The sequence below is a fragment of the Podarcis gaigeae genome (assembly GCF_964106915.1).
Source record: "Podarcis gaigeae genome assembly, chromosome: 13".
Taxonomy (NCBI): domain Eukaryota; kingdom Metazoa; phylum Chordata; class Lepidosauria; order Squamata; family Lacertidae; genus Podarcis; species Podarcis gaigeae.
Genome location: NC_139689.1, coordinates 2885428 through 2908405, shown reverse-complemented (window position 1 = coordinate 2908405; position 22978 = coordinate 2885428). Strand labels below are relative to the sequence as shown.

The 22978-nt window shown below is 50.4% G+C and overlaps 2 protein-coding genes across 4 annotated transcripts in view; both read left to right on the top strand.

The window, feature by feature from the left end:
* The window catches only part of SENP3 (SUMO specific peptidase 3), a 150996-nt gene that overhangs the window by 29118 nt on the left and 98900 nt on the right, over nt 1–22978 (top strand). Inside the window, exons 9-11 of one of the 2 annotated variants that reach the window (XM_083706726.1) lie at nt 118–201; nt 1580–1630; nt 6168–7116. In XM_083706726.1, the coding sequence (XP_083562852.1) occupies nt 118–201; nt 1580–1630; nt 6168–6278 (246 nt within the window). In that variant the 3' untranslated portion in view covers nt 6279–7116. Of the gene's footprint in view, nt 1–117; nt 278–1579; nt 1631–6167; nt 7117–22978 lie in introns of those variants that run through there. The other variant, XM_083706727.1, reaches the window with a different exon arrangement.
* EIF4A1 (eukaryotic translation initiation factor 4A1) lies at nt 12348–22691 on the top strand. Of its 2 annotated transcripts, none has more exons than XM_083706912.1 (11): nt 12348–12436; nt 14328–14376; nt 14560–14692; nt 15569–15708; nt 16937–17105; nt 18066–18175; nt 18853–18996; nt 19109–19246; nt 20171–20260; nt 20959–21038; nt 21829–22691. In XM_083706912.1, the coding sequence occupies exons 1-11, from the start codon at nt 12414–12416 to the stop codon at nt 21971–21973; spliced, it is 1221 nt and encodes a 406-aa protein (XP_083563038.1). In that variant the 5' UTR covers nt 12348–12413; the 3' UTR covers nt 21974–22691. The 2 variants fall into 2 exon arrangements, with proteins under 2 accessions (XP_083563038.1, XP_083563039.1); XM_083706913.1 differs by having other exon boundaries at nt 12398–13804; nt 13909–14376.

Here is a 22978-nt window from a genome sequence, read left to right as displayed (position 1 = left end):
GAGGAGGGGGTGGTCTGGCTATCCTGCCTTTTAAGAAGGGGGCTTAGAAATGGACCACGCTTCCCACTGTACGTGCTCACTCAAAAACTGCCTGTTCTCCTTGCCCCCCCCCCCCAGCACATCTGCAGATACCTGCAGGCCGAAGCAGACAAGAAGAACCGTCCGGACTTCAGAGACGGGTGGAAGGGGGTTTTTCAGATGGTGAGTAGTATCTCTCCGCCCCATGAGCTCAGCGGAGGGAGCAGAATGCGGCTATGCCCACGCTCCAACCTACAATGTTGCTGTTGTTTAGTCGTTTAGTCGTGTCCGACTCTTCGTGACCCCCTGGACCAGAGCACACCAGGCACTCCTGTCTTCCACTGCCTCCCACAGTTTGGTCAGACTCATGCTGGTAGCTTTGAGAACACTGTCCCACCATCTCGTCCTCTGTCGTCCCCTTCTCCTTGTGCCCTCCATCTTTCCCAACCTGCAATAACTGGGCCAAAAATGGCTGATTAGCGCAAAGAATGGAGTTACCAGGGTTTGCATCGACGCAGAATGCTCTTAAGAGAAATCGGCAAGATTTCTGGTTTGTCTGCGAAGGGAAATGGCGACGCGGTGCGAGTCACCCATCTAAAAGACGACCGTCACCGGGGTTTTTGAGCTGTGGGGATGAGTGCCAGGGTTAGACACCCCCCCCCCCAAAAAAAAGCCCCACAGGTAGTGGGATGTTGAGGCAGCAAAGGGGGTGAAAAGAGAATCAAACCAGAAGTGGAAGTTGGGGGAAGCCCAGGACGGGAGGGAGGAAGGAATGCATAGCAAATGTTACGAATATGAGATGCATAGCTGTCAACCGTCCCTTATTTGGTGGGAAAGTCCCTTATCCCAGCGCCGTGTCCCGCTGCTGTCCCTTATTGATGATGTCCCTTAAATTTCCCAGGTTTCAAAGGAAGCAGCTCCTCTCCCTCCCTCCCTGCCGGTCAGGGAGGAGGGAGGCTCCAACTGTGTTGCTTGGCTGCGTTGCTCACCCAATAAGGAGTCTGAGAACGACTGGGGGGTGGAGCTTGCATGCCTTGTGCCAATCAGATCGGCCGCCTTGCCTGGGGACTCACTTTTGCTCAGCGCTTCCCAGCGGAGAGGGGACGGTGGTTTTCCTTGCTGCATCCCCTTTGCCGGGTTGCTGCGCTGTGGGAACCACCGCTTGAGGCTTCGTTTGGCTGCTGGCTGGGCTTTCTGCCTTTGGCTCGGAGGAGCTCAGAAGTCGAACATACCTGTGCCGTGAATATCCCTTATTTTGACTGCTGATCCCTTATTTTTGAGGCTGCTGGTCCCTTATTTTCCAATCTGTAAGTTGACAGCTATGATGAGATGTGTGTAATGAATGAAAAAGAAAAATGAATAAAAAATTTTTAAAGAAAAGGGGAAATCAGGGGGGGGGGGCAGGTTTTGTACAGGTCTCTCTTAATTTCCAAGCGGTCGAGGGAGCCAGTGACCCAGAGCGGGAGTGCAAAGCAGACCTCCCTGCCAGGAGAGGGATAGTCATTTGGTTCTGCTGTTCTCACTCCTCGCCCTGACCCGATCTCCCTTTCGTTCCTTCCAGAACATCGCCAGGCAGAACAACGACAGCGACTGCGGCGCTTTCGTCTTGCAGGTGAGGCGGTGGGGGGCGGGCAGGAGGGGTCTTGAGTTTTCCAAAAGGTAACAGACACTTTATGGCTTTCATAGGGGGAAAGGTGCCATTTCCCCTCGTCTTATCCATCAGCTGGCCCCGGTCCCCTTGGCCATAGACATTCATGCTGCCCAGGGGGTGGAAATACAGGGAAGCTGAATGCCGGGAAGATTCAGGACAGAAAGAAAAAAATCCTTCTTCACACAGTGCAGGATTAGACTGTGGAACTCCCCTCCACAGCGATGGCCACCAACCTAAATGGCTTTAGACAAATTTGTGGAGGGTGTGGGGAGGGCGATATATTTAAAAAGCTCTGCCCTTCAGTTACTTTGAGTTTGTGAGATATCCTTTCAGGATAGGAGGTGATTTAAAAATAAATATTCAGGCGTACGAGCTATATGTTGCCGTTGTATTTTCCCTCTGAAGGGCATTTTACCTTTTATAAAGACCCTGCGTGGAAGGGCATTACCAAACCATGCAGTAATCGCGCCTGATCTTATATATAAGATCTGCTTTCACCCCACGCCGGTTGATAATGCTTTCTCTGTTGCATCTGTTGTCTGTGAGAGATGATCAGACTCATGCAGTTTTCCTATTAATTCCTACACGGAAGTACCTTCCTTGCTGGGACAATTTGACATGTCAAGTACAGTGGTACCTCGGGTTAAGTACTTAATTCGTTCCGGAGGTCTGTTCTTTTTTTTTAAAAAAAAAATATTTATTAAAGTTTTAAAGGTTACAAAAGGAAAAAGTAAAAACACCATATTAAACAAAAACAAAACAGCACATCACAATAAAGGGAAAAAAAGAAAAAGTGAAAAGAAAAATCAGAAAAATAAAATCCATTAAAAAAAAAACACACATCGAATCTTCCCATAACTTATCTTTCATTTGCTTGTTTCATTGACCTCCTCACACCTCCCTTTTTTGTATTCTAGTTCGGTTAACTATTTCAGCAAATCCTTTCCATCTTTTCCAATTTTTGTCCTGTAATTTATCTTAATATAATGTAACTTCACTTTCCTTCCTTTCACCAATTAACAGTCTGTTTTTTCCTAAACCTTTAAACCATTTCTGCTAAAACCACATAACTTCATTCCAACAACCTACTAGCATTCATTAATTTTACAATGTTTCTGTAGATAGTCTTCAAATTTCTTCCAGTCTTCCTCCACTGACTCTTCTCCCAGAGGTCTGTTCTTAACCTGAAACTGTTCTTAACCTGAAGCACCACTTTAGCTAATGGGGCCTCCTGCTGCTGCCACGCCGCCGGAGCACGATTTCTGTTCTCATCCTGAAGCAAAGTTCTTAACCCGAGGTACTATTTCTGGGTTAGCAGAGTCTGTAACCTGAAGCGTATGTAACCTGAGGAACCACTGTAACTCGTCCTCTTCAAAAACCAAGCGCTTCTTTCAAAAGTATGATCCGGAGACTTGGGTCTCGAAAGGCAGCCATGCAGCTACCTTAAAACCTTCCACACCATGGCTGTGTTTTCTCTCTTAGCAAGAGTCTATAAAGCTACGACAAATCATTATGTGAAGGCCTGCGAGATTAAAAGGGAGTCCTCATGCCCACGAAGGTTGGGAACCACTGTTCTAAGTGTTTCTGCTGCAAAAAAAGCTATGCATTTAATTAAATCTGCATCCCACCTTTTTCTCCAAAGGAGCCAAGGGTGGCTTGGGGTGTGTCAGCAGATGCCCATGTCTGCATATACACACTGCTTTTCAGGTGAACGTCATAAAGGTGGCTTTAAAGCCCTAAACGGCCTCAAAGGCCCAATATACCTGAAGGAGCGTCTCCACCCCCATCATTCTTCCCGGACACTGAGGTCCAACTCCGAGGGCCTTCTGGCGGTTCCCTCCCTGCGAGAAGTGAGGGCCTTCTTGGTGGTGGCGCCCGACCTGTGGAACCGCCCTCCCTTCAGATGTCAGGGAAATAAACAACTATCTGACTTTTAGATGACATCTGAAGGCAGCCCTGTTCAGGGAAGTTTTTAATATTTGATGTTTTATCGTGTTTGTAATAAAGTGGTACCTCAGGTTACATACGCTTCAGGCTACAGACTCTGCTAACCCAGAAATAGTACCTCGGGTTAAGAACTTTGCTTCAGGATGAGAACAGAAATTGTGCTGCGGCAGCGGGAGGTCCCATCAGCTAAAGTGGTGCTTCAGGTTAAGAACAGTTTCAGGTTAAGAACGGACCTCCGGAACGAATTAAGTTCTTAACCCGAGGTACCACTGTATTGTGTTGCGAGCCGCCCTGAGTGGCTGGGGAAACCCAGCCAGATGGGCGGGGTAATAATAATAACAATAAGAATAATAATAATAAGTTATTGTTATTATTAAATGGAAATAATTCAGGCAAATAAGCATCAACAAATTTGCATCCAGAAAGCAGGATTTTCCCCTTCCTGCAAATAAAAGAGAGGGTGATCAGGAGGCAAGCTCTGTTTGCGGCAACGGCAGCTTGTATCGTGGGCTGTTCTGCCTTCTTCCCTTCCTCCCGTCTGTCAAGATTTTACTTCGAAACAACAGGCTTCAAAACGCTTGCGTGGTCAGTCCGGGCCTGGCGGAATCTCAGAAGCCATTTTCTGGGCGTGGGGTGGGTTTCCGGGCAGCAGGAACAGTCAGTCCCAGCCCTGGAGGGATTTTGCGCCTCCTCTCTAGGGAGGCTGTCCTGCAATGTGCATAATCGGGGAAGGTGGATAGAATCCACCTAGACGCTAGAAGCTCACAGAGCTTTTTCTTCTTTAGTGCATTCATTGCGATTTAAAGTCCTTAAGAGAGAACAGTGCGGCTGCATTTGGGAAAAGTTCAGGAGAAGGGCAACCCAAATTATCAAGGGGGTGTGGCGATAAAGGTTGGGGGTTGGGGGGGGGCAAAGAAGAGGCAAGTAAGAGGCATGAAGGTGGAAGTTTGTAAAATGACGTGCTGCACGGAGAAAGCAAGGGTTTCCTCCCTCTCGCGCGACACATTTGATGAAGCCGGGCGGTGGAGGGTTCAGGGGAGATCCTGGGAAGTCCTCCTTCACGCAATACAAACTGTGGAACTCCCGCCCACAGGAGACGGGGTGGCCACCAGCTTGGAGGGCTCTAGAAGAGGATTAGACAAATTCGTGGAGGAAAGGGCTATCGAGGGCTAGTAGCCACGATGGGGGGGACGCGGGTGGCGCTGGGGATAAGGGGGGGGGCCCCAGATCCACTGAGCAGAGGTCCTCACTCTTGGCTGGGTAGATCATGCTCTGGGGGGGGGTCTTATTCAATCGGGCAATTGGCCCCCAGCAACACAGCAACCACCTTCCCCTTTCTGCGGAAGAAAAATCAAGCCTCAACGCTGTGATTAGGGGTGGAAGTGTTGTTTATTAAGACAAGGCGGCCCCACCGGCCAGACCCTCTTCCGAGCTGATCCGTCGGGTCTCCCGATTACATACAGAACTGAACAGCTTTTATAGGAATGGCAAACTTACCCCAATGAGACAAGAAATGAGCATTGCAGGGGGGAAAGGACAGGAACACAACATCACTGCTCAAATCCTCCTTGCTGGCTTTGAAAACACGCCAGTGCAAGTACAGTGGTAGCTCTAGATGCGAACGGGATCCGTTCCGGAGCCCCGTTCGCATCCAAAAGCGAACGCAACCCGCGTCTGCGCGTACAGGGGTCGCGATTTGCCGCTTCCGCGCATTTTGAGCGAGCGGCAAAACCCAGAAGTAATGTGTTTGGTTACCTCCGGGTCGCTGCAGAGCGTAACCTGAAAACACTCAACCTGAAACATATTCAACCCGAGGTATGACTGTAGATAAATAGGTACTGCTGTGGCAGGAAGGTAAATGGCGTTTCTGTGCGCTCTGGCACCCATCACGGTGTCCCCTTGCGCCACATGCAGTTTAGTCCTGCTGGCCACATGACCCGGAAAGATGTCTGTGGACAAATGCTGGCTCTCTCAGCCTGAAAGCGAGATGAGCGCCGCAACCCCAGAGTTGGTCATGACTGAACCTAATGGTCAGGGGTCCCTTTACCTTTACCTCAGGGACGCAGGTGGCGCTGTGGGTTAAACCACAGAGCCTCTTGGGCTTGCTGATCAGAAGGTCAGCAGTTCAAATCCCCGCGACGGGGTGAGCTCCCATTGCTCGGTCCCTGCTCCTGCCAACCTAGCAGTTCAAAAGCACGTCAAAGCGCAAGTAGATAAATAGGGACCGCTCTGGTGGGAAGGTAAACGGCGTTTCCGTGCGCTGCTCTGGTTCGCCAGAAGCGGCTTAGTCATGTTGGCCACATGACCTGGAAGCTCCCTCGGCCAGTAAAGTGAGATGAGCGCCGCAACCCCAGAGTTGGCCATGACTGGACCTAATGGTCAGGGGTCCCTTTACCTTTAACCATCCAGGGGTCCTTTACCTTTACCTTACCTAACAGGCACACGGCTGGCCACTGTGAGAACGGGGTGATGGGCCATTGGGCCTGATCCACCAGGGTCTTATGATGCTCTTAGGTATCTACTGCTGATCCTCCTTTCCTTTCTCTTCCAGTATTCCAAATTCCTGGCGCTGGGCCTCCCCTTCTCCTTCACCCAGCAGGACATGCCGAAACTGCGCCGTCAGATGTACAAGGAGTTGTGCCACTGCAAGCTCACCGCGTGACGAGCTCACACACGCAGAAGACACAGACACACACTCATACACACACAACACACACACCCTCCCAAAGACCGACTTGGACGGCCGGACACACGACTCCTCCTCTTCCAGCTTGACAGCAGACATCCAATTTGGGGTGTACGGAAAGCGGGCAGGGGGGGTCCTTAGGTCACTGGAACTCGTTGAGGTTTAACAAGCGGACTCGTTTGGGGGGCGGGGGGTGTCATTTTTAACCCGAGTTAAATCCCCCTCCCCTTTCTTCTTTTTCTTCTTCTTCTTCTTCTTCCTGGTCTCTCGTTTTTGTTTCGTTTGTATTTAAAACCGACCTCTCCGGGCCCTTTCTCCGGGTTGGTTCTGTTGGGGACGTTGCGGGGATTTTTTGGGTGGGGTGGGGAGACACACGACAGATGGGTGGGATTGAGGGCGAGCGGGTGGGATTGGGGAGGTTTCTTATCACCGAACATGCCCTCTGCACATGTTCCGCTCCGGATCGGAGGGAGGACTGGGGGGGGGGGTAGAGTCCAAAAACGAGGGACCAGGAAGGTGGGCACGGGGGGATGGCGGCGGCATAAATTACCCTCCTGCCCCCCACCCCCAGCTTCTCCCTCTGCTTTATCTCGCCCTGTTGGTTACTTGTGTTAGTGAATAATGTATGTTCTGGTTTTTATCCCGCCCGCCCCCAAGGGAGAGGGAGTTGGAACAGGGGAAGAAGGGGCTGTGGTGGGTGGGCGGGGAGGGGGGCAGGTTTCTACACTGGGGCCGAGATAACGGAAACAAGCATTTTTTTATACGATGGCTGCCATTGTGGGTAATAAAAGAAAAAGCATTCTTTGGAGAAAAAGGCATTTTCGATCCTCTTTGCAATGCGTGGCGGTTGCACAAAGGTGTTCTGTGCAGTTTTACGAGGCGAGCAAAGAGTTTTGCACCTTTTCCCCTAGATCTGCTTTTTAAAAACAATATACAGAGAGAGAGAAAAGGACATGGGTGGCGCTGTGGTTTAAACCACTGAGCCTCTTGGGCTTGCCAATCGGAAGGTCGGCGGTTCGAATCCCCGCGACGGGGTGAGCTCCCGTTGCTCGGTCCCTGCTCCTGCCAACCTAGCAGTTCGAAAGCACCTCAAAGTGCAAGTAGATAAATAGATACCACTCCTGCGGGAAGGTTAACGGCGTTTCCGTGCGCTACTCTGGTTCGCCAGAAGTGGCTTAGTCATGCGGGCCACATGACCCGGAAGCTGTACACCGGCTCCCTCGGCCAATAAAGCGAGATGAGCACCGCAACCCCAGAGTTGTCCACGATTGGACCTAACGGTCAGGGGTCCCTTTACCTTTACCTTTTTTATATACAGAGAGAAACAAAACAAGGTCCTACGCCTTTGTGGTGGAGAACACTGTCCGTGGCTATGCTCTACCTCCACACACAGGGGCAGCAGTGCCTTTGAATCCTAGTTTCTGGAAACTTGCAGGTTTCCCACTGGGACATCTGGTCAGCCACTGGGAGAACTGGATGAAGCCTCCTTTGGCCTGACCCAACAGACTCCCCTCTCACCCTGCAATAGAGGAGCTTCGACAAGTGTGATAAAACCTTGGGAAGGTTTTTTTTTGGGGGGGGTGTGGAGCATTCATCCGGCCTTCTTGGGGTGGGGGCTCTGTCCCTCCATAGATCTGCGTCCTTCTCCCTCCATGGCAAGCATGATAAATCGGTGTGGAAATCGGGATTTTAAAATGGAACCTCCAGAGCGCCATTTCTCCAGGTTGATTCTGCTGGGGAAGTTGGGGGTCGGGGGGATTGCAGGTAAGGGGGTTTGATTGAGCTGGGGGGGGGGGTTAAAACTGAAGGTCCAAAGGGAGCGCCATTTGTTGTGATCAATCACAGAGCAAGGTTGCTCTCACTTTTCTTTGTCGGCCTTTTCCACCTTTTCCACTGAGCTCAAAGTGGCATACGCGATTCTCCACATCCACCCAATTCTTCATCTTATTCCAACAACCTTGCGAGGTAGACTGTTGTTTAGTCGTGTCCGACTCTTCGTGACCCCCTGGACCAGAGCACGCCAGGCACTCCTGTCTTCCACTGCCTCCCGCAGTTTGGGCAAACTCATGCTGGTCCCTTCGAGAACACTGTCCCACCATCTCATCCTCCGTCGTCCCCTTCTCCTTGCGCCCTCCATCTTTCCCAACATCAGGGTCTTTTCCAGGGAGTCTTCTCTTCTCATGAGGTGGCCAAAGTCTTGGAGCCTCAGCTTCAGGATCTGTCCTTCCAGTGAGCACTCAGGGCTGATTTCCTTCAGAATGGAGAGGTTTGATCTTCTTGCAGTCCATGGGACTCTCCAGAGTCTCCTCCAGCACCAGAATTCAAATGCATCCATTCTTCGGCGATCAGCCTAGACTAGGCTGAGAAAAGCAGCAGCTAGTCCAAGCTCACCCAGTGGTTGAGGGGGGGATTCGAACCCTGGTCTCTCCCTAGTCCAACACACTGACCACCCCTGGCTCTCTGCTGGAGGGAACACAGGCATTGTGGGAGAAAGGATAGTGGGAGAGCATTCTAAAATCAGAGCCGAGCATTATGAAAGCAGGGGGGCGTGCTCATTTGGAGGGGCTGGAGCAAATTCCCCACAATATGCGTGTGGTGCGTTCCAACGTGGATCTCGGCTAAACCTACGCAGTGTGTGTTTCTGGAGCATCTTTCATGGGCATCACACCCCCCTGGGTGCAAGACATCCTGCTGACTATCTGGTTTTTGCTGCATTATTAGTTATTAGTTGATTATTGTTAGCCGCCCTGAGCCCGGTTTCTGCTGGGGAGGGAGGGATATAAATAAAATTTATTATTATTATTATTATTATTATTATTATTATTATTATTATCCTTGAACCCAGTCCTCCCTGTAGTGACTCATCGACTGGATTGAAAGGCTATGTGCTGTTTCTGCTCCGCAACGGCTCTGGGAGTGAATCACTCGGGTTACTCAGAGCCAGGAATCTTTTCTAGTCCAGCTCAAAATATTCTGGCCACTGCTTTCTTCCTCCTGGAAGGGCATAGGCCTTGGGTGGCGCTTTCCTGGACAAGGGAGAAGGGCCGGGGGCTTTAATTATAAAAATATTTATGTGCCACTGTATCGCAAAAAAAAAAAGGATTGAAGTGGTCTGCAAGAATACCTATGTACTGTAAAAACCCTATGTACTGAAAAATCAACTAACCATTGCAGAAAGATAATGGTCTCAATTGCCTGCACATCCCTGGAAGTGCAGAAATGTTTTAAGCAGATGTTTAAAAGCTGGAACAGAAGGTGTCAGTGGCAGGGAGTCCCACAGGAACGGGCCAAAGACACAAAAGGCTCGGTTTCTTGTCGTTAAAACATGCCTCGCAAATCCAGGGGACCACCTACGAAGTTCCTTCAGACAATCTCAAAGATCAAGCTGAAGTATAAGGCCCCAGAAAGTCCCTAAACGTATGCCATTGAACCTGGCTTGGTTTTAAGGGCAGGGTGGTGCTGTGGGTTAAAGCACAGAGACTAGGGCTTGCCGATCAGAAGGTCAGGGGTTCGAATCCCCGCGACGGGGTGAGCTCCCATTGCTCGGTCCCTGCTCCTGCCAACCTAGCAGTTCAAAAGCACGTCAAGTGCAAGTAGATAAATGGGTACCGCTCCGGCGGGAAGGTAAACAGCGTTTCCGTGTGCTGCTCTGGTTCGCCAGAAGCGGCTTAGTCCTGCTGGTTACGCGACCCAGAAGCTGTACCCCGGCTCCCTTGGCCAGTAAAGCGAGATGAGCGCCGCAACCCCAGAGTCGGCCACCACTGGACCTAATGGTCATGGGTCCCTTTACCTTTAAGATTGGGCAGCAACCTGGAACTTCTCAGATGCTAGGAAAGCTTAGGTCTGCCTCTGGTATTTCCATTGTTGTTGTTGTTTATTTTATAGATTTGTATCCTAGACTGGTGGCAGAGTGGCTGATGAAACCACATAACACTGGTCCTAAAAGACCAACATTGGTTCCCAGTATGTTTCCGAGCACAATTCAAAGTTTTGGCGTTGACCTTGAAACCCCTAAACGGCCTCAAAGGCCCAGTAGACCTGAAGGAGCGTCTCCACCCCCATCGTTCACTGAGGTCCAGCGCCGAGGGCCTTCTGGCAGTTCCCTCCCTGCGAGAAGCGAGGTTGCAGGGAACCAGGCAGAGGGCCTTCTCAGTGGTGGCTCCCGCCCTGTGGAACGCCCTCCCCTCACATGTCAAGGAAATAAACAACTATTTGACCTCTGAAGGCAGCCCTGTATTGGGAGATTTTTAACGTCTGACGTTTTACTTTTTTTGGTGTTATGTAAACCGCCCAGAGTGACTGGGGAAACCCAGCCAGATGGGCAGGGTATAAATAATAAAATTATGATGTTGATGATGCCCTTCACCCGAAGATCCCAGGGCGGTTCGCAACAGAAATATACAAAATGAGAACACAAAATTGAAGATGCTGACTGGGGCTGATGGATGCTGTCAATTCCAACATTTTCCTCATCTCTCTGCATTTTGCTTTTCAAAAACTGAAAGTGCCTTGGCACACTGGTTCAGTTTCAAGGTGGGACAAGGAAGTTCAGCCGAGGGCTTTGGCTGCCTCGCCAGCAGATTTTTGGTATTTACAAGATGCCTGTTAATCGCTTCCTGCAGCGGGCCCCTAAATCGTTTAATTTAAAAACAGTAAAATATAACAGGTGGTGGTTTGTTTTTGAGAGAGAAATCAGCTGTTGCAGCCCACCTTAGATTGGGCTGCTCACCTATAATAAATAAAATATTTTGAAATAAAAATGGGGGAGGGGAAAGGAACAGGCCAGTGGGAAAGCGGGAGGGGGGGATCCTGACCTTCGGATCAATGGGGGGATCCGATCCACCCTCCCAGATACAAGAGGGTATGTGTGGTGGGGGGTTTTCCAGTTTCAAAGCTGGAGGGGGTCAGAAAATTTGGCCTTTTTTTGGAGGGAGGGCCCAAATCTTCCTGCCCAGGAACTTCCACAGCACCTAGAAGGGTGTTCCCTTGTAATGGGGGGGGGTGGCCTTTTGCAAAACAATTTGGGAAGGGTTTTTTTGGGGGGAGGGGGTCTCTCAAAAATGCACCCAGTGCTTAAATTTCAGTCCAGCCCTTTTAACCTTTGGGGGGGCACTAATCTTCCTGCCCAGCACCTAGAAGGGTGCTCCCTTGTAATGGGCCAGGGGGGGGGGTGGCATTTTGCAAAAAAAAAAAAATGCAAATTATTTTATTTTTTTGCAAAAAAAATTGGAAAGGATTTTTTTTGGGGGGGTCTCAAAAATGCACCCAGTGTTTAAATTTCAGCCCAGCCCTTTTAACTTGGGGGGGGCGCAAATCTTCCTGCCCAGCACCTAGAAGGGTGCTCCCTTGTAATGGGCCGGGGGGGTGGCATTTTGCAAAAAAATAAATATGCAAATTATTTAATTTTTTTTGCAAAAAAAATGGAAAGGGTTTTTTTGGGGGTCTCTCAAAAATGCACCCAGTGCTTAATTTTCAGCCCAGCTCTTTTAACTTTTTTTTGGGGGGGTGATTTTGTCAGCCTCCTCCTGCCACCCCCCCAGGCCTATATCACGTGGTGCTCTGCCCTCCCCGCTGGACAAAGGCAGCAGGCCCAAAATTCAGGCCCCAACGCCTAACCACGTGGGCCTTTTTCCTCTCCCTGTCTTCCCCCCCTCCTTAGTACCCGCCTCCTCCTCTTTCGGGCTCCCATTGGCCCGTCGTGTCGACGGACGTGGCCGGCGACCAACCAGAGCCCGGCGCTCCCCGTTGACGTCACGACGCCCGACTTCTTTCCACCTCTCCCTTTTCCCCAACCCCCCACGCTCCCCTCTCTCGGTTTGACGTCACCATTAAAAAAAAAACCCGCCCGTCACGGATCCTCCTCGTCCAATGGGAAGGCGGTGGCGGCGAGCCGCTGGCCAATGGCGTCTCCGGAAGCGGAGGAGGGGGAAGGCGGCGGGCCAATGGGGGCGAAGCCGGTCGGGGAGAAGCGCGCGGGGCCAATGGCGTGAGGCGGGCGGCTGGGCGGGCTCAGGGGGAAGAGGGCCAATGGAGGAGGGGCCGCGGGGCGGGGCCTCGGCGGGATGTTATAAGGGGGAGCGAAGCGGGCGGGGCTAGGACCTTTTCCCCAGGATGTCTGCGAGTCAAGAGAGCCGGTGAGTGAGCGGGCGAGGGAAAGAGAGCGCGCGCGGCAGGGCCTCCCCCCCCCTATTCGCCCTATGGGCCCGTCCAGGCCTCCTCCTCTCCCTCAAGGTTCTATCGGAGGACCGAACCATTACGCGGCAAAGGGGGGGGGGGTTGAAGAGGCGAAATAGCGGCGCTTTCCTCGCAGCGAAAGAACCGCGAATTGTTTCCTCCTCCTCCTCGCCTTCCTCCATTTTGTTCCCTCTCTTTCAAGTCCCCCCCCCCCTCGGCTCATTCCACGTGGCCGGCCAGGCCGGGGCCGTCGCGCCCCCCCCCCATTTTCGGGAGTGGACCCGTCCTCCCCCCTTAAGGTTCCTGCGGCTTTGCAGCCGAGACCATTTTCATCGCGGGGGGGGGGGGAGGAAGGGGAAAAAAAGCCGGAACGGGCCTCACCGGCGTGTGAGGGAAAACGCCATTTCGGCCGCGAGGGAGCGCGGGGCGTCGGTTTCTGTAATGGCGTTGTCTCTTATTTCCCCCTTTGGGGGGGTTTTGTCTCCCCCAAGTTTTTTTTTTTCCTCGAATGCTCACGGGCGGTTCCATTTGACGTCGAGAAAAAGGGGGGAATCTCTTCTTTAAGGCTTTTTTTGGTGAAGAGAGGAGAAGGCGATATTCATTTCCGTGCCGAGTGTCCCCCGTGTGGAGGGCGAAGGAGAAAAAAAGGCGGCCTGTCCCTTTTTCCCCCTCTTCCCCCTCCCCTTTTTTTCAGCCATTTTGAGCCTTTCCCTCTTACACAAGTTTTCCTCCCCCCTCCCATTTCTCCTTTTTCCTCAGTGGTCTGCTCCTTTCCCTCACCCCTCCTCATTTGGACTCGCCCATCCTTTCCCCGCTCCCCCCCCCGGGGGCGGTTGGGCAATTCCATTTCCGCACCGCGCAGACTTGGCACGGGCGAGCCCATTTTAGAGAAATGGGGGGGGGGACAGAAGCAGCGCTTTCTTTATTTCTTTCTTTCTCCCTCCCCCCCCGCCGCGGGCGCGTCCATTTCTCTCCTTCGTTTTTCTCCCCCCCCCCCTTCTCCCGCCCTGCCTATTGTCCTGTCGCTTCGCATCCGGGAACTCTGCGCCCGTGACGTCACGGGCCTGTGGCCAGAGGCGCGGGGAGGGAGGAGCCTCTTGCCCTTAAAAGGAAAGCAGGAAGAAAGAGGGAGCGGGAGGCACGTGGGGAGCGGCGAATGGGCCGCCAGGGGACACGTTGAGCTTACGGCATCGCCTCCCTCCTCTCCGGCTAGGACGGGGGGGGGGATGGCTGGGAGGAATGGCTGGAGTTGGGAAAGGGGCCTGTGGAACTCACAGCCACAAGATCGGGGGAGGAGAAAGAGCAAGAGCTCTGCTGGATCAGGCATTGCCTTCCTCCTCTCCAGCTATGGGGGGGGGGGAGGAATAGCTGGAGCTGACACAGGGGGCCTGTGGAACTCACAGCCACAAGATCAGGGAAGAGAGCACAAGAGCTCTGCTGGAGTTGGCAAAGGGGCCTGTAGAACTCACAGCCACAAGATTGGGAGGACAGAACAAGAGCTCTGCTGGATCAGGCATCGCCTCCCTCCTCTCCAGCTATAATGGGGGGGCCTATGGAACTCACAGCCACAAGATCAGGGGAGGAGAGAACAAGAGCTCTTCTGGATCAGGCCAGTGGCAGTGTAACTCTGGCCAAACAAGTGGGAAAGCCCTGGTGGTGGTGATCAAATTCTGACCTTCCAAGGGGTAAACCCTGGCCTCTACTTGTCACATAAGGCCATTCCTTACATAAGCTATTGCAAAACAAAGTGCCTTTTGGAGCCGTAATAATATGCAATGGGTGGGGAGTGCATTGATAATTTTCCTGGTTGCTCATTTGAGCGCTTCTAAAATTTTGTTTTTATTCCTCTAGACCTAGAGACAATGGCCCCGAAGGGATGGACCCCGATGGTGTCATTGAGGTGAGAAACTACCCATGTCTGGAGTCAGCTGGATAACTAAATAATGGGGGAAACATACCATGATCTCTGTATCCCAACCAACACAGTGGCATCCAGACTGCCCAGAATACCTGCTTGGGTGTTACTTTTGAGAGGTTTGGGACTTGGCTGAGGGAGCTCACCTTTCCCTGCTTCTCCCTACAGAGCAATTGGAACGAGATCGTTGACAGTTTCGATGACATGAACTTGTCGGAGTCCCTCCTGCGAGGAATCTACGCCTATGGTTTTGAGAAGCCCTCCGCCATCCAGCAGCGAGCCATTCTCCCTTGTATCAAGGGTGAGGCTAACTGCTCAAGCACATTTCTTCAAAAGAGGAGGGTGGGGGGGGGCCTGTGTAGAAGGAGGGGAGTATAGGGAAAGGCAGGCAGTGAAAGAGAGAAAACATTGATTTCTAAGTTGACTGCTTAGAGTGCTACACTGGTGAGCAAGCATTTAAGCCCCATATAGCAGAATATATGCAGCAAATGATCTCAGACTGACTTAAATTGCTGCTTCACTTTAAGTTTAGTATTTAGTATTGCCAGAAAAGGGACTTTGCTGCATCAGATCAGCATCCTGTTCTCATGCCAACCAGATTTCCCAAACAGTAAAATCCTAACACAACTAGCATTCAGAGGTTCCCTTTATGCTTCAGGGAGTGACCTCCATAGTTGTGTTGAGAAGTCCGTCCTTCTGTCTGCCCTCCAGATATTTTGGGCTTTCATTTCCAATAGTCCTTATCAACATGGCTCTTCTGGCTAGGATAGATGGGGATTTGCAGTCTTAAAAATCTGGCATGCACCAGGGTGAGGTGGGGGCTGAATTTTTTCTAATCAACAATACTAAGCAAAAAGGAAGGAATTTTGGGAGATCTTTCCAAGTTATTCCCACCCAACACTGCAAATGCAGCTGTCCTACTTGCCTCAGGTCCTTGTCTCCATCATCCCCCTTGCTACTGGGCAAAGAGGCACCTCTGAATGTGGTGACTGTCTTATATCTAGCAGGGGGATATAAACGTTACCCTATTCATCCCAGCACAGCGTTCATCCCCGTGGCTGTCTGCTGGTTCATGCTGGGGAAACACTTACCCTGTCACGGCTCCCTCTTGAGATTGGCAGGATGTGGTAGTTGTCCGTGTGTGTTTGTGACACCATCCTGCTTTCCTTCTGCCCAGGTTATGATGTGATTGCTCAGGCCCAGTCTGGCACTGGGAAGACCGCCACTTTTGCGATCTCCATCTTACAGCAAATTGAGCTAGACCTGAAAGCTACCCAAGCACTGGTCCTGGCCCCAACAAGAGAGTTGGCTCAGCAGGTAAGCCTTTCCCTCCCTCTTTCCAGCCCATAGTAGTAATAATAATTATAATTTATTATTTATACTCCGCCCATCTGGCTGGGTTTCCCCGGCCACGCTGGGCAGCTCCCAACAGAATATTAAGAACACGATAAAACATCAAACATAAAAAAACATTAAACAGGGCTGCCTTCAGATGTGCACAGCTTTGTCTTGTATAAAAACACGTGTCCTCTTTTTGCAGGTGGAACTGAGGGCCCCAAAAACAAACTCCAGAGGTCTCCATTCATTCCTCTGGTTTAATGGGCAAAGAGGCGCCTTTATAAGCTGTCTGACAGACAGAACGTGCACAGGTGAAGCTTTATCCATAATTGCATTTCTGTACTAGGAAAGGCTTAACCTGTTGGAGTTTCTGCCTGCCGCACAGCTGTGAAAGGCGCAAGGACCCTGCTTCTCTCCCCCCTTCCACCAAAATCTGAGCGGACATTTATAACGTTGCACTGTAAATCAACACAGTGAATGAATTTGCTTTCCTGCAGGGCTAGAGACGTTTTATAAAAAAAAAAAGTTTCTTTTCAATTTATATCCTGCTGTAAACCTATGGCCCTTGCTGTATCAGGCCAAGGCCATAAACCTATGGCCCACCTAGTCCCATAATCCTGTTCTTGCATTGAGTTTCTCCAACCTCTCTTAAAGCCATCTGAGTTGGTGACCTTTGCTGCCTCATGAGGGAGGGAGTTCCACAGATTAACAGTCCACTGTGTAAAGGAGAGTGCTTCATTTGTCCCCTTAAGTGACCCCGCTTGCCTCCAAGGCTCCTCCTGTCCTCCCTTTGACATTGGCTCCCGGCCTCTTGTGTCCTGCGTCTCCTTCCCTGGCGTGCAAGAGCATTTTGAGGGGCTTTATTCCGTTTCTCCTGGCCTGGTCCCGCTTCACAAAGGGACGCCAAAGAGGCTTGCTGCTGAAGGAAGGAATCGCTGCCTCCACTCTGACCCTGTTCTTTGCCGTCCGTCTTCCCTCCCCCTGCCAGTTGACGAAAGAGGCATCTTGCAAAAAGTGGGGGCCTCTTTTTCTCTGGCCAGGGGAAGAGCGACCATCCCTGTTCATCCCAGCACAGTGTCTCTCCCGTGGCTGTTTGCTGGTTCATGCTGGGGAAACAGAAGTTTTGGCACCGGGAGGCCATTGCCCTTGACCAGCGGCAGGTAAGAGAATCCAGACCCCGCTAACAGCTCTGCCCCTCTTCCCACAGATCCAGAAGGTCGTGATGGCCCTAGGAGACTACATGGGCGCTTCCTGCCATGCCTGTATAGGCGGGACTAACGTCCGCGCCGAGGTGCAGAAACTGCAGATGGAGGCCCCCCATATCATTGTCGGGACCCCCGGGCGCGTCTTCGACATGTTGAACAGGCGATACCTGTGTAAGTATCTGCATTCTTCAGTTTCCCTCCAGGTAGCAGCACAATCGGCAACTCGTGATCTTTATAATAATAATTTGTTATATGTGCCCCGCCCGTATGGCTGGGTTTCCCCAGCCACTCTGGGCAGCTTCCCACAAAGATTAAAAATACATTAAAATGTCACACATTAAAAACTTCCCTAAACAGGGCTGCCTTATTAGTAAATAAACTCAAGGGAGAAAATGCAATTTTCAATGTTGGCTTGTTGCAGGACATTGCCCAAAACACCCATTTCCCCCAACATCTGGTCTGCCTGTATTTTTATATAATAAGTTCGCTTAATTGTAGTTATTACAGATTAAGCTTTCTCAATCCATTTGGCTCTAGTAGGCTGCTATAACCTGAGCAGCAGTTTTAAGGTTACACACGATTCATCAGCCAGAATTTGAATCCATAGATTCGAGACCTGCCTTCTGTAGCAGCAAAGAACATTAGCTGGCTCCATCTTCCATGGGAGATCCCTTCAGATATTTGAAGCGGGGTATTGGGTGGGATAGAAATAATAGGCTGTTGGGCAGGGTAGAAATAATAAATTATTATTATGGGTGCCCTCAGTCTTCTCTAGACTAGACACACCCAACTTCCTCGAAGCGTTCCTCACCAGGACTTTGTTACCAGCCTTATCTCTGGCTTCTGTGACTTTGCACTTGGTGGCAGAGTTGCCATTTTCATAAACCAGATCCGTATCGCCCCGTCTTGCTGTTCTGTGATGATCTCCCATGCGTGTCATCTGACTCCCATCAACCCCCCATATTTCCCTCCCGGTCGGCGTTCTGCTGTGCTGGGAGAGAAAGGTGTGGGTTTCGGAAGTGATCATAGCTCTTGAAAGATTCCTGAGAACAGCCGCCATCCCATTAAGGAGACACTCTGTCTCTACCACCCCACTTCAAAGTCCTCACCAAGGCTCCTTTGTCTCTGCAGCGCCCAAGTTCATCAAGATGTTTGTGCTGGATGAGGCCGACGAGATGTTGAGCCGAGGTTTCAAGGACCAGATCTATGACATCTTCCAGAAACTGAGTGGGAACACACAGGTACGGCAATTTCTCACCTCGCTGGGGCAGAGAGTTCCACAGGTCTTGGCCAATGGTGCCCAAAGCTTATTGTCGTCAAATGAGCCTCAATAGGCACTTTAGATCTCTGCGATGGAAGGTTTAGGCCAGTGGTGGCCAAATCTGGCCCTCCAGTTGTTTTGGGATTACAATTCCCATCATCCCTGTCCACTAGTCCTGTTAGCTAGGATTTATTTATTTGGACATGGATATTTATTAAATTTTATAACAAATGATACAAATCTCATTCACCATGTTATTTACAATTATTCTCCCTTTCCTCAACTCCCCTCTTCTGAGTTTTTTACTTTTATTTATTGTATCCTGCTTTTCCTACACAAAAATAAAATCCCTTATCATTTCGATGATGATGATGATGGGAGTTGTAGTCCAAAAACAGCTGGATTGGCCACCACTGTTAAGCAAACCTTGAGGTACCCTGGACCTAAATTGCTCACAGCTTTGTTCAAGGACCTTGAACCCGGCTCACATACTCTCCGCCAGGTGATTTCCCTCCCCCAGTAACCCGACTGCCACATTCTGCAGCAGCTGGAGGCTCCTGAGCCAGACCCAGGGCAGCCCCAAATAGAGCACATGGCCGTAATCTAGCCTTGACGGTACCAGTGTATTGACCCGCAGCCCCTCTGCCTGCTTTCCAGGTGGTGCTTCTGTCTGCCACCATGCCCATGGATGTCCTGGAGGTGACCAAGAAATTCATGCGGGACCCGATCCGTATCCTGGTCAAGAAAGAGGAGCTCACCCTGGAGGGTATTAGGCAGTTCTACATAAACGTGGAGAGGGAGGTACGTGGCGACTGTTACATGGGGCTTGTGGGGTGGCTGGGAGGAGGTGTTGGTTTAAATTTGGAGTGGGTCTTCTACTTCGGTTATAACTCTCCTCCCTCTCGTACCAAAGGAGTGGAAGCTGGACACCCTGTGCGATCTCTACGAGACCCTCACCATCACCCAAGCCGTCATCTTCATCAACACCCGAAGGAAGGTGGACTGGCTCACTGAAAAGATGCATGCCCGGGACTTCACAGTTTCCGCCATGGTGGGTGAAGGAGCCTTTCCTTGCAGGGAGTTCTGTTCAGGGTTGTCTGAAGGGGGTGTCTCTCTATGTAAGTTTGCTCCTGTGGAAAGGGCCCAGAAGCCATGTTAATAGGGTTGTAGGCAAGAAACAGTAGTGGATAAGTGGCGATAAAATATTTTTAAAAACTAAACTAGATAGTGGTTTTTTCAAGACCACCACCACCCTTCCCTATGCTGTAAAAAGCATTGTTCAGAATAAGGGTTTTCGCAACCCACTGAAATTGAAAGCAGTAGCAATTGCAGTTACTCTAAATCCAATTAAAATTTCAGTTTAATGCAACAAAACTGTTTAACTTCAACCAGCAATCACCAGCTTTTCAAAGGCATTTACAGGGCATCCTTGCCTCTTTGCACTGTCCTCAATAATCCCCCAGACCCTTTTGGGAACCGCTGAACTAGATAATTATGGAATCACCTGTATTTCTTCCCTTCCCCACCCCCCTTAAAATGTTGGCCACCAAGGATTAGGTATCTTGTGAACGGAGTTGGGGGAGACTTTGATGCTATCCCAGGAATGAAGAAAGGCGTGCTGTGAAATTACTAAAGTGTGGCTTTTAAAATTATCAATAAATTTAGTTTTTTTTCAACCTTCGAGTTAGAGAAAAAGCAGCAATTTAAGCAATCTGAAACAAAACATGCAATTCAGATAAACAATAGCGTCGTCAACACCATGTAAGAAACAAAAGATTATCCAAAAGTGAGATCAGGGCACAAATGAGATGATTCTGTAATGTGACGCGAGAAGAAAATGGGAATAGTCACGTTTGGGAAAGAAAATGGGAAAGGGTTGTTGGGTTCTTTAATTTTCCATAAACCTACAAAATTAGATTAAGGTGCTGGGGGTGAAAACCAACTCTCTCTCTCTCTCTCTCCACCTTCTTTGCAGCATGGAGACATGGACCAGAAGGAGCGTGATGTCATCATGAGGGAGTTCCGCTCTGGCTCTAGCCGTGTCCTGATCACCACAGACTTACTGGTGAGTGTGGGGCGTGGAAGAGGGACGTCCGCTGAACGTTGGATGATTCAGGAGAGGTTGAACTGTGGAACTCATTTCCACAGTGGGCAATAACGGCCAGTGACAAATTCATGGAAAACACCCTTGTGCTCACTGTTAGCTATTTGCAGATTAGTTGCACTGCAGAGAGCTTGCTAGGGAGACCACAAAAATAACTTTAGCAAGGTTTTAATAACAAAGACTCCTTTTACATTAAATATATCATCCACCAAGGTACCAAGAAAGCTAGGTGCTGCTCTTTATATACTATACCCAATTGCTGACGCAGCTTAATTAACACAACTTAACAGCACCTGCTTCAAAGCTGTAAAACTGAGTCATGTTATTTGCTCTAGCCCTTAAAGACATACACATCTTGTGGGACAATCATTTAAATTTAAAGAGGCCATTCAACACCCATGTCGTGCTTGTGGGTCGGCCATGTTTGTCCGGTTGGCTCCCCACCCAAGGAGATTCCCTCTCTGCCTGGCTGGCGCAGTGCTGCTGGCGGATTGTAGCTCCTTGGCACACGAATCGCGGGGGCTGCTCTTCCCCACGGCTGGCACCCGCCACCAAGGTGCCCTGCCACGTAGCAGCCGCCCACAGTTGAAAACTTGCGAGCACAATGGGACGGTGCCTGTTGGCGAAACTGCTAAACTGTCCCCACTTCTCATTCCCAGGCCCGTGGCATTGATGTCCAGCAGGTGTCCCTGGTCATCAACTACGACCTGCCAACCAACCGTGAGAACTACATACACAGGTGAGTTCCTTGTTTTTCTCCCCCTCATTTTCTGGTCCCTCTTGGGTTTCCTTTCCAACCCTTCTGTGCTAAGATGGCAGCTCTCCTTCCTTGGTGGTTTTTAAGCAGAGGCTGGATGATGCCCACCTGCGATTCCAGCCCAGTTGGCCGCCTGCTTGCCTCCTGCTCCCCCCAGTAAACGCTTCTCTGTCGCGAAATGGTGCACGTCTAAAAAAATGTGTCGCCAGTGTTGTGGCAGGTGGCGCTGTGGGCTAAACCGCAGAGCCTAGGGCTTACCGATCGGAAAGTGACCGGTTCGAATTCCTGTGACAGGGTGAGCTCCCGTTGCTATGTCCCAGCTCTTGCCAACCTAGCAGTTTGAAAGCATGCCAGTGCAAGTAGATAAATAGGTACCGCTGTGGGGGAAGGTAAACTGCATTTTTGTGCACTCTGGTTTCCGTCACCAGTGTCCTGTTGCACCAGAAGCGGTTTGTTCATGCTGACCATATGATCTGGAGGAGGCAACCCCATAGTCTCCTTTGACTGGACCTAACCGTCCAGGGATCTTTTTAGTGTATTTTTTTGTCTTTGTTGGAAGCCGCCCAGAGTGGCTGCAGAACCCCCAGCCAGATGGGCGGGGTACAAATAAACTTATTGTTGTTGTTGTTGTTAATAATCATTAATATTAATAATATTATTTATTACCTTGCCTAATGGGAACCTGGCTGGCAACTCTGAGAACAGCATGATGGGCCTACTGCCCCCAGTAAACACTTTCCCCTTTTTTTCTTTCTCTCTCCCCCCCCTCCAGGATCGGCCGAGGGGGCCGTTTTGGAAGGAAAGGAGTTGCGATTAACATGGTGACGGAAGAAGACAAGCGCACGCTTCGCGACATTGAGACATTCTACAACACCTCCATCGAGGAGATGCCTCTCAACGTGGCTGACCTCATCTGAGCTGCCCTCCATAGGGGCTCACTGTGCCTGCGAGAACCCCCCCCTTCCCGCCCCCGCCCCCCCAATTAGGCACAATCCTCTCTTACCCCCCACCCTTGCAAAAATACCTGCCCTTTTCTATTTTTTTGAGTTTTCTTGCCTTTTGAATAAATGTCACTCTCTCTGGGGGCAGAATGACCTCTTTTAGTGTTTACTGGCGCCTTTTCTCTTGTCTCGGTCTGTCCCCCCCCCCCCTTTTACTTGTTGACTTCACTAGGAATTCGGGAAGCAGATCATAGAAGCCACGATTCCTGGCATCTATAATCTCCTCCCTGCTGTGCCCCACCCCACTCCCCACAGGGGAAAAAAGACGAATTTCAACAAAATCGTGGTGCTATAGCAGGAAAGACGACCCCCCCCCTTGGAGAATCGAAAGGGTGTGGGTGTTTCTGTTTTCTCCCTGACTTAAAAATCATTGGTTCAGAAAAAGGAAAAAAAATCACTGATTCAAAGCAAATTGCCAAGACGTTTTGTTTCCCTCTCCTCTGTGTATCTCAGAAATGAGACGTTCCCCCCCCAACACACTTTGTTAAGATAAAATCTAAAAAAAAATTGAAAACTTTTCATACGGCAAAAAAATCTGTACGTGCAACCTTAAGACCTTTTTTTTTTGTATAGCTATTATTTATTCAAAAGGAAAGTTACAGTGACCAAAATAAACGTGATCTTGAGAAAACTCTATGCGCCTTGGGTGATTTTTGTGAATTTTAAAGAGAGGGAGGGGGTGCCTTGCTTGACCATTTGCCTCCAAGAATATTAGTGCTATCAAAGTAGGTGGGGGGGGGTTGCTTTTATATAATAAGTTTTTCTTTCAAGGTCTTCAACCCTGTGAGGCATCGTGGCCGGGGAGGGATTCGAACCCTGCACTTGCAGCACCCTAAGCATTTGGCCACAGTGGCTGGACACAAGGTCTAGAAGCTTGCTTTTTTATGAGGAAGTGGCGGCAAGTAGCTTTTTTCTTTATGG

Coding starts and splice junctions, on each gene's coding strand:
- EIF4A1 (XM_083706912.1), top strand. CDS start 12,414: ATGTCTGCGAGTCAAGAGAGCCG. Junction 18,176..18,852: donor AACTGAGTGGGAACACACAG/GTACGGCAATTT, acceptor CCTGCTTTCCAG/GTGGTGCTTCTGTCTGCCAC. Junction 21,039..21,828: donor CGTGAGAACTACATACACAG/GTGAGTTCCTTG, acceptor CCCCCCCTCCAG/GATCGGCCGAGGGGGCCGTT.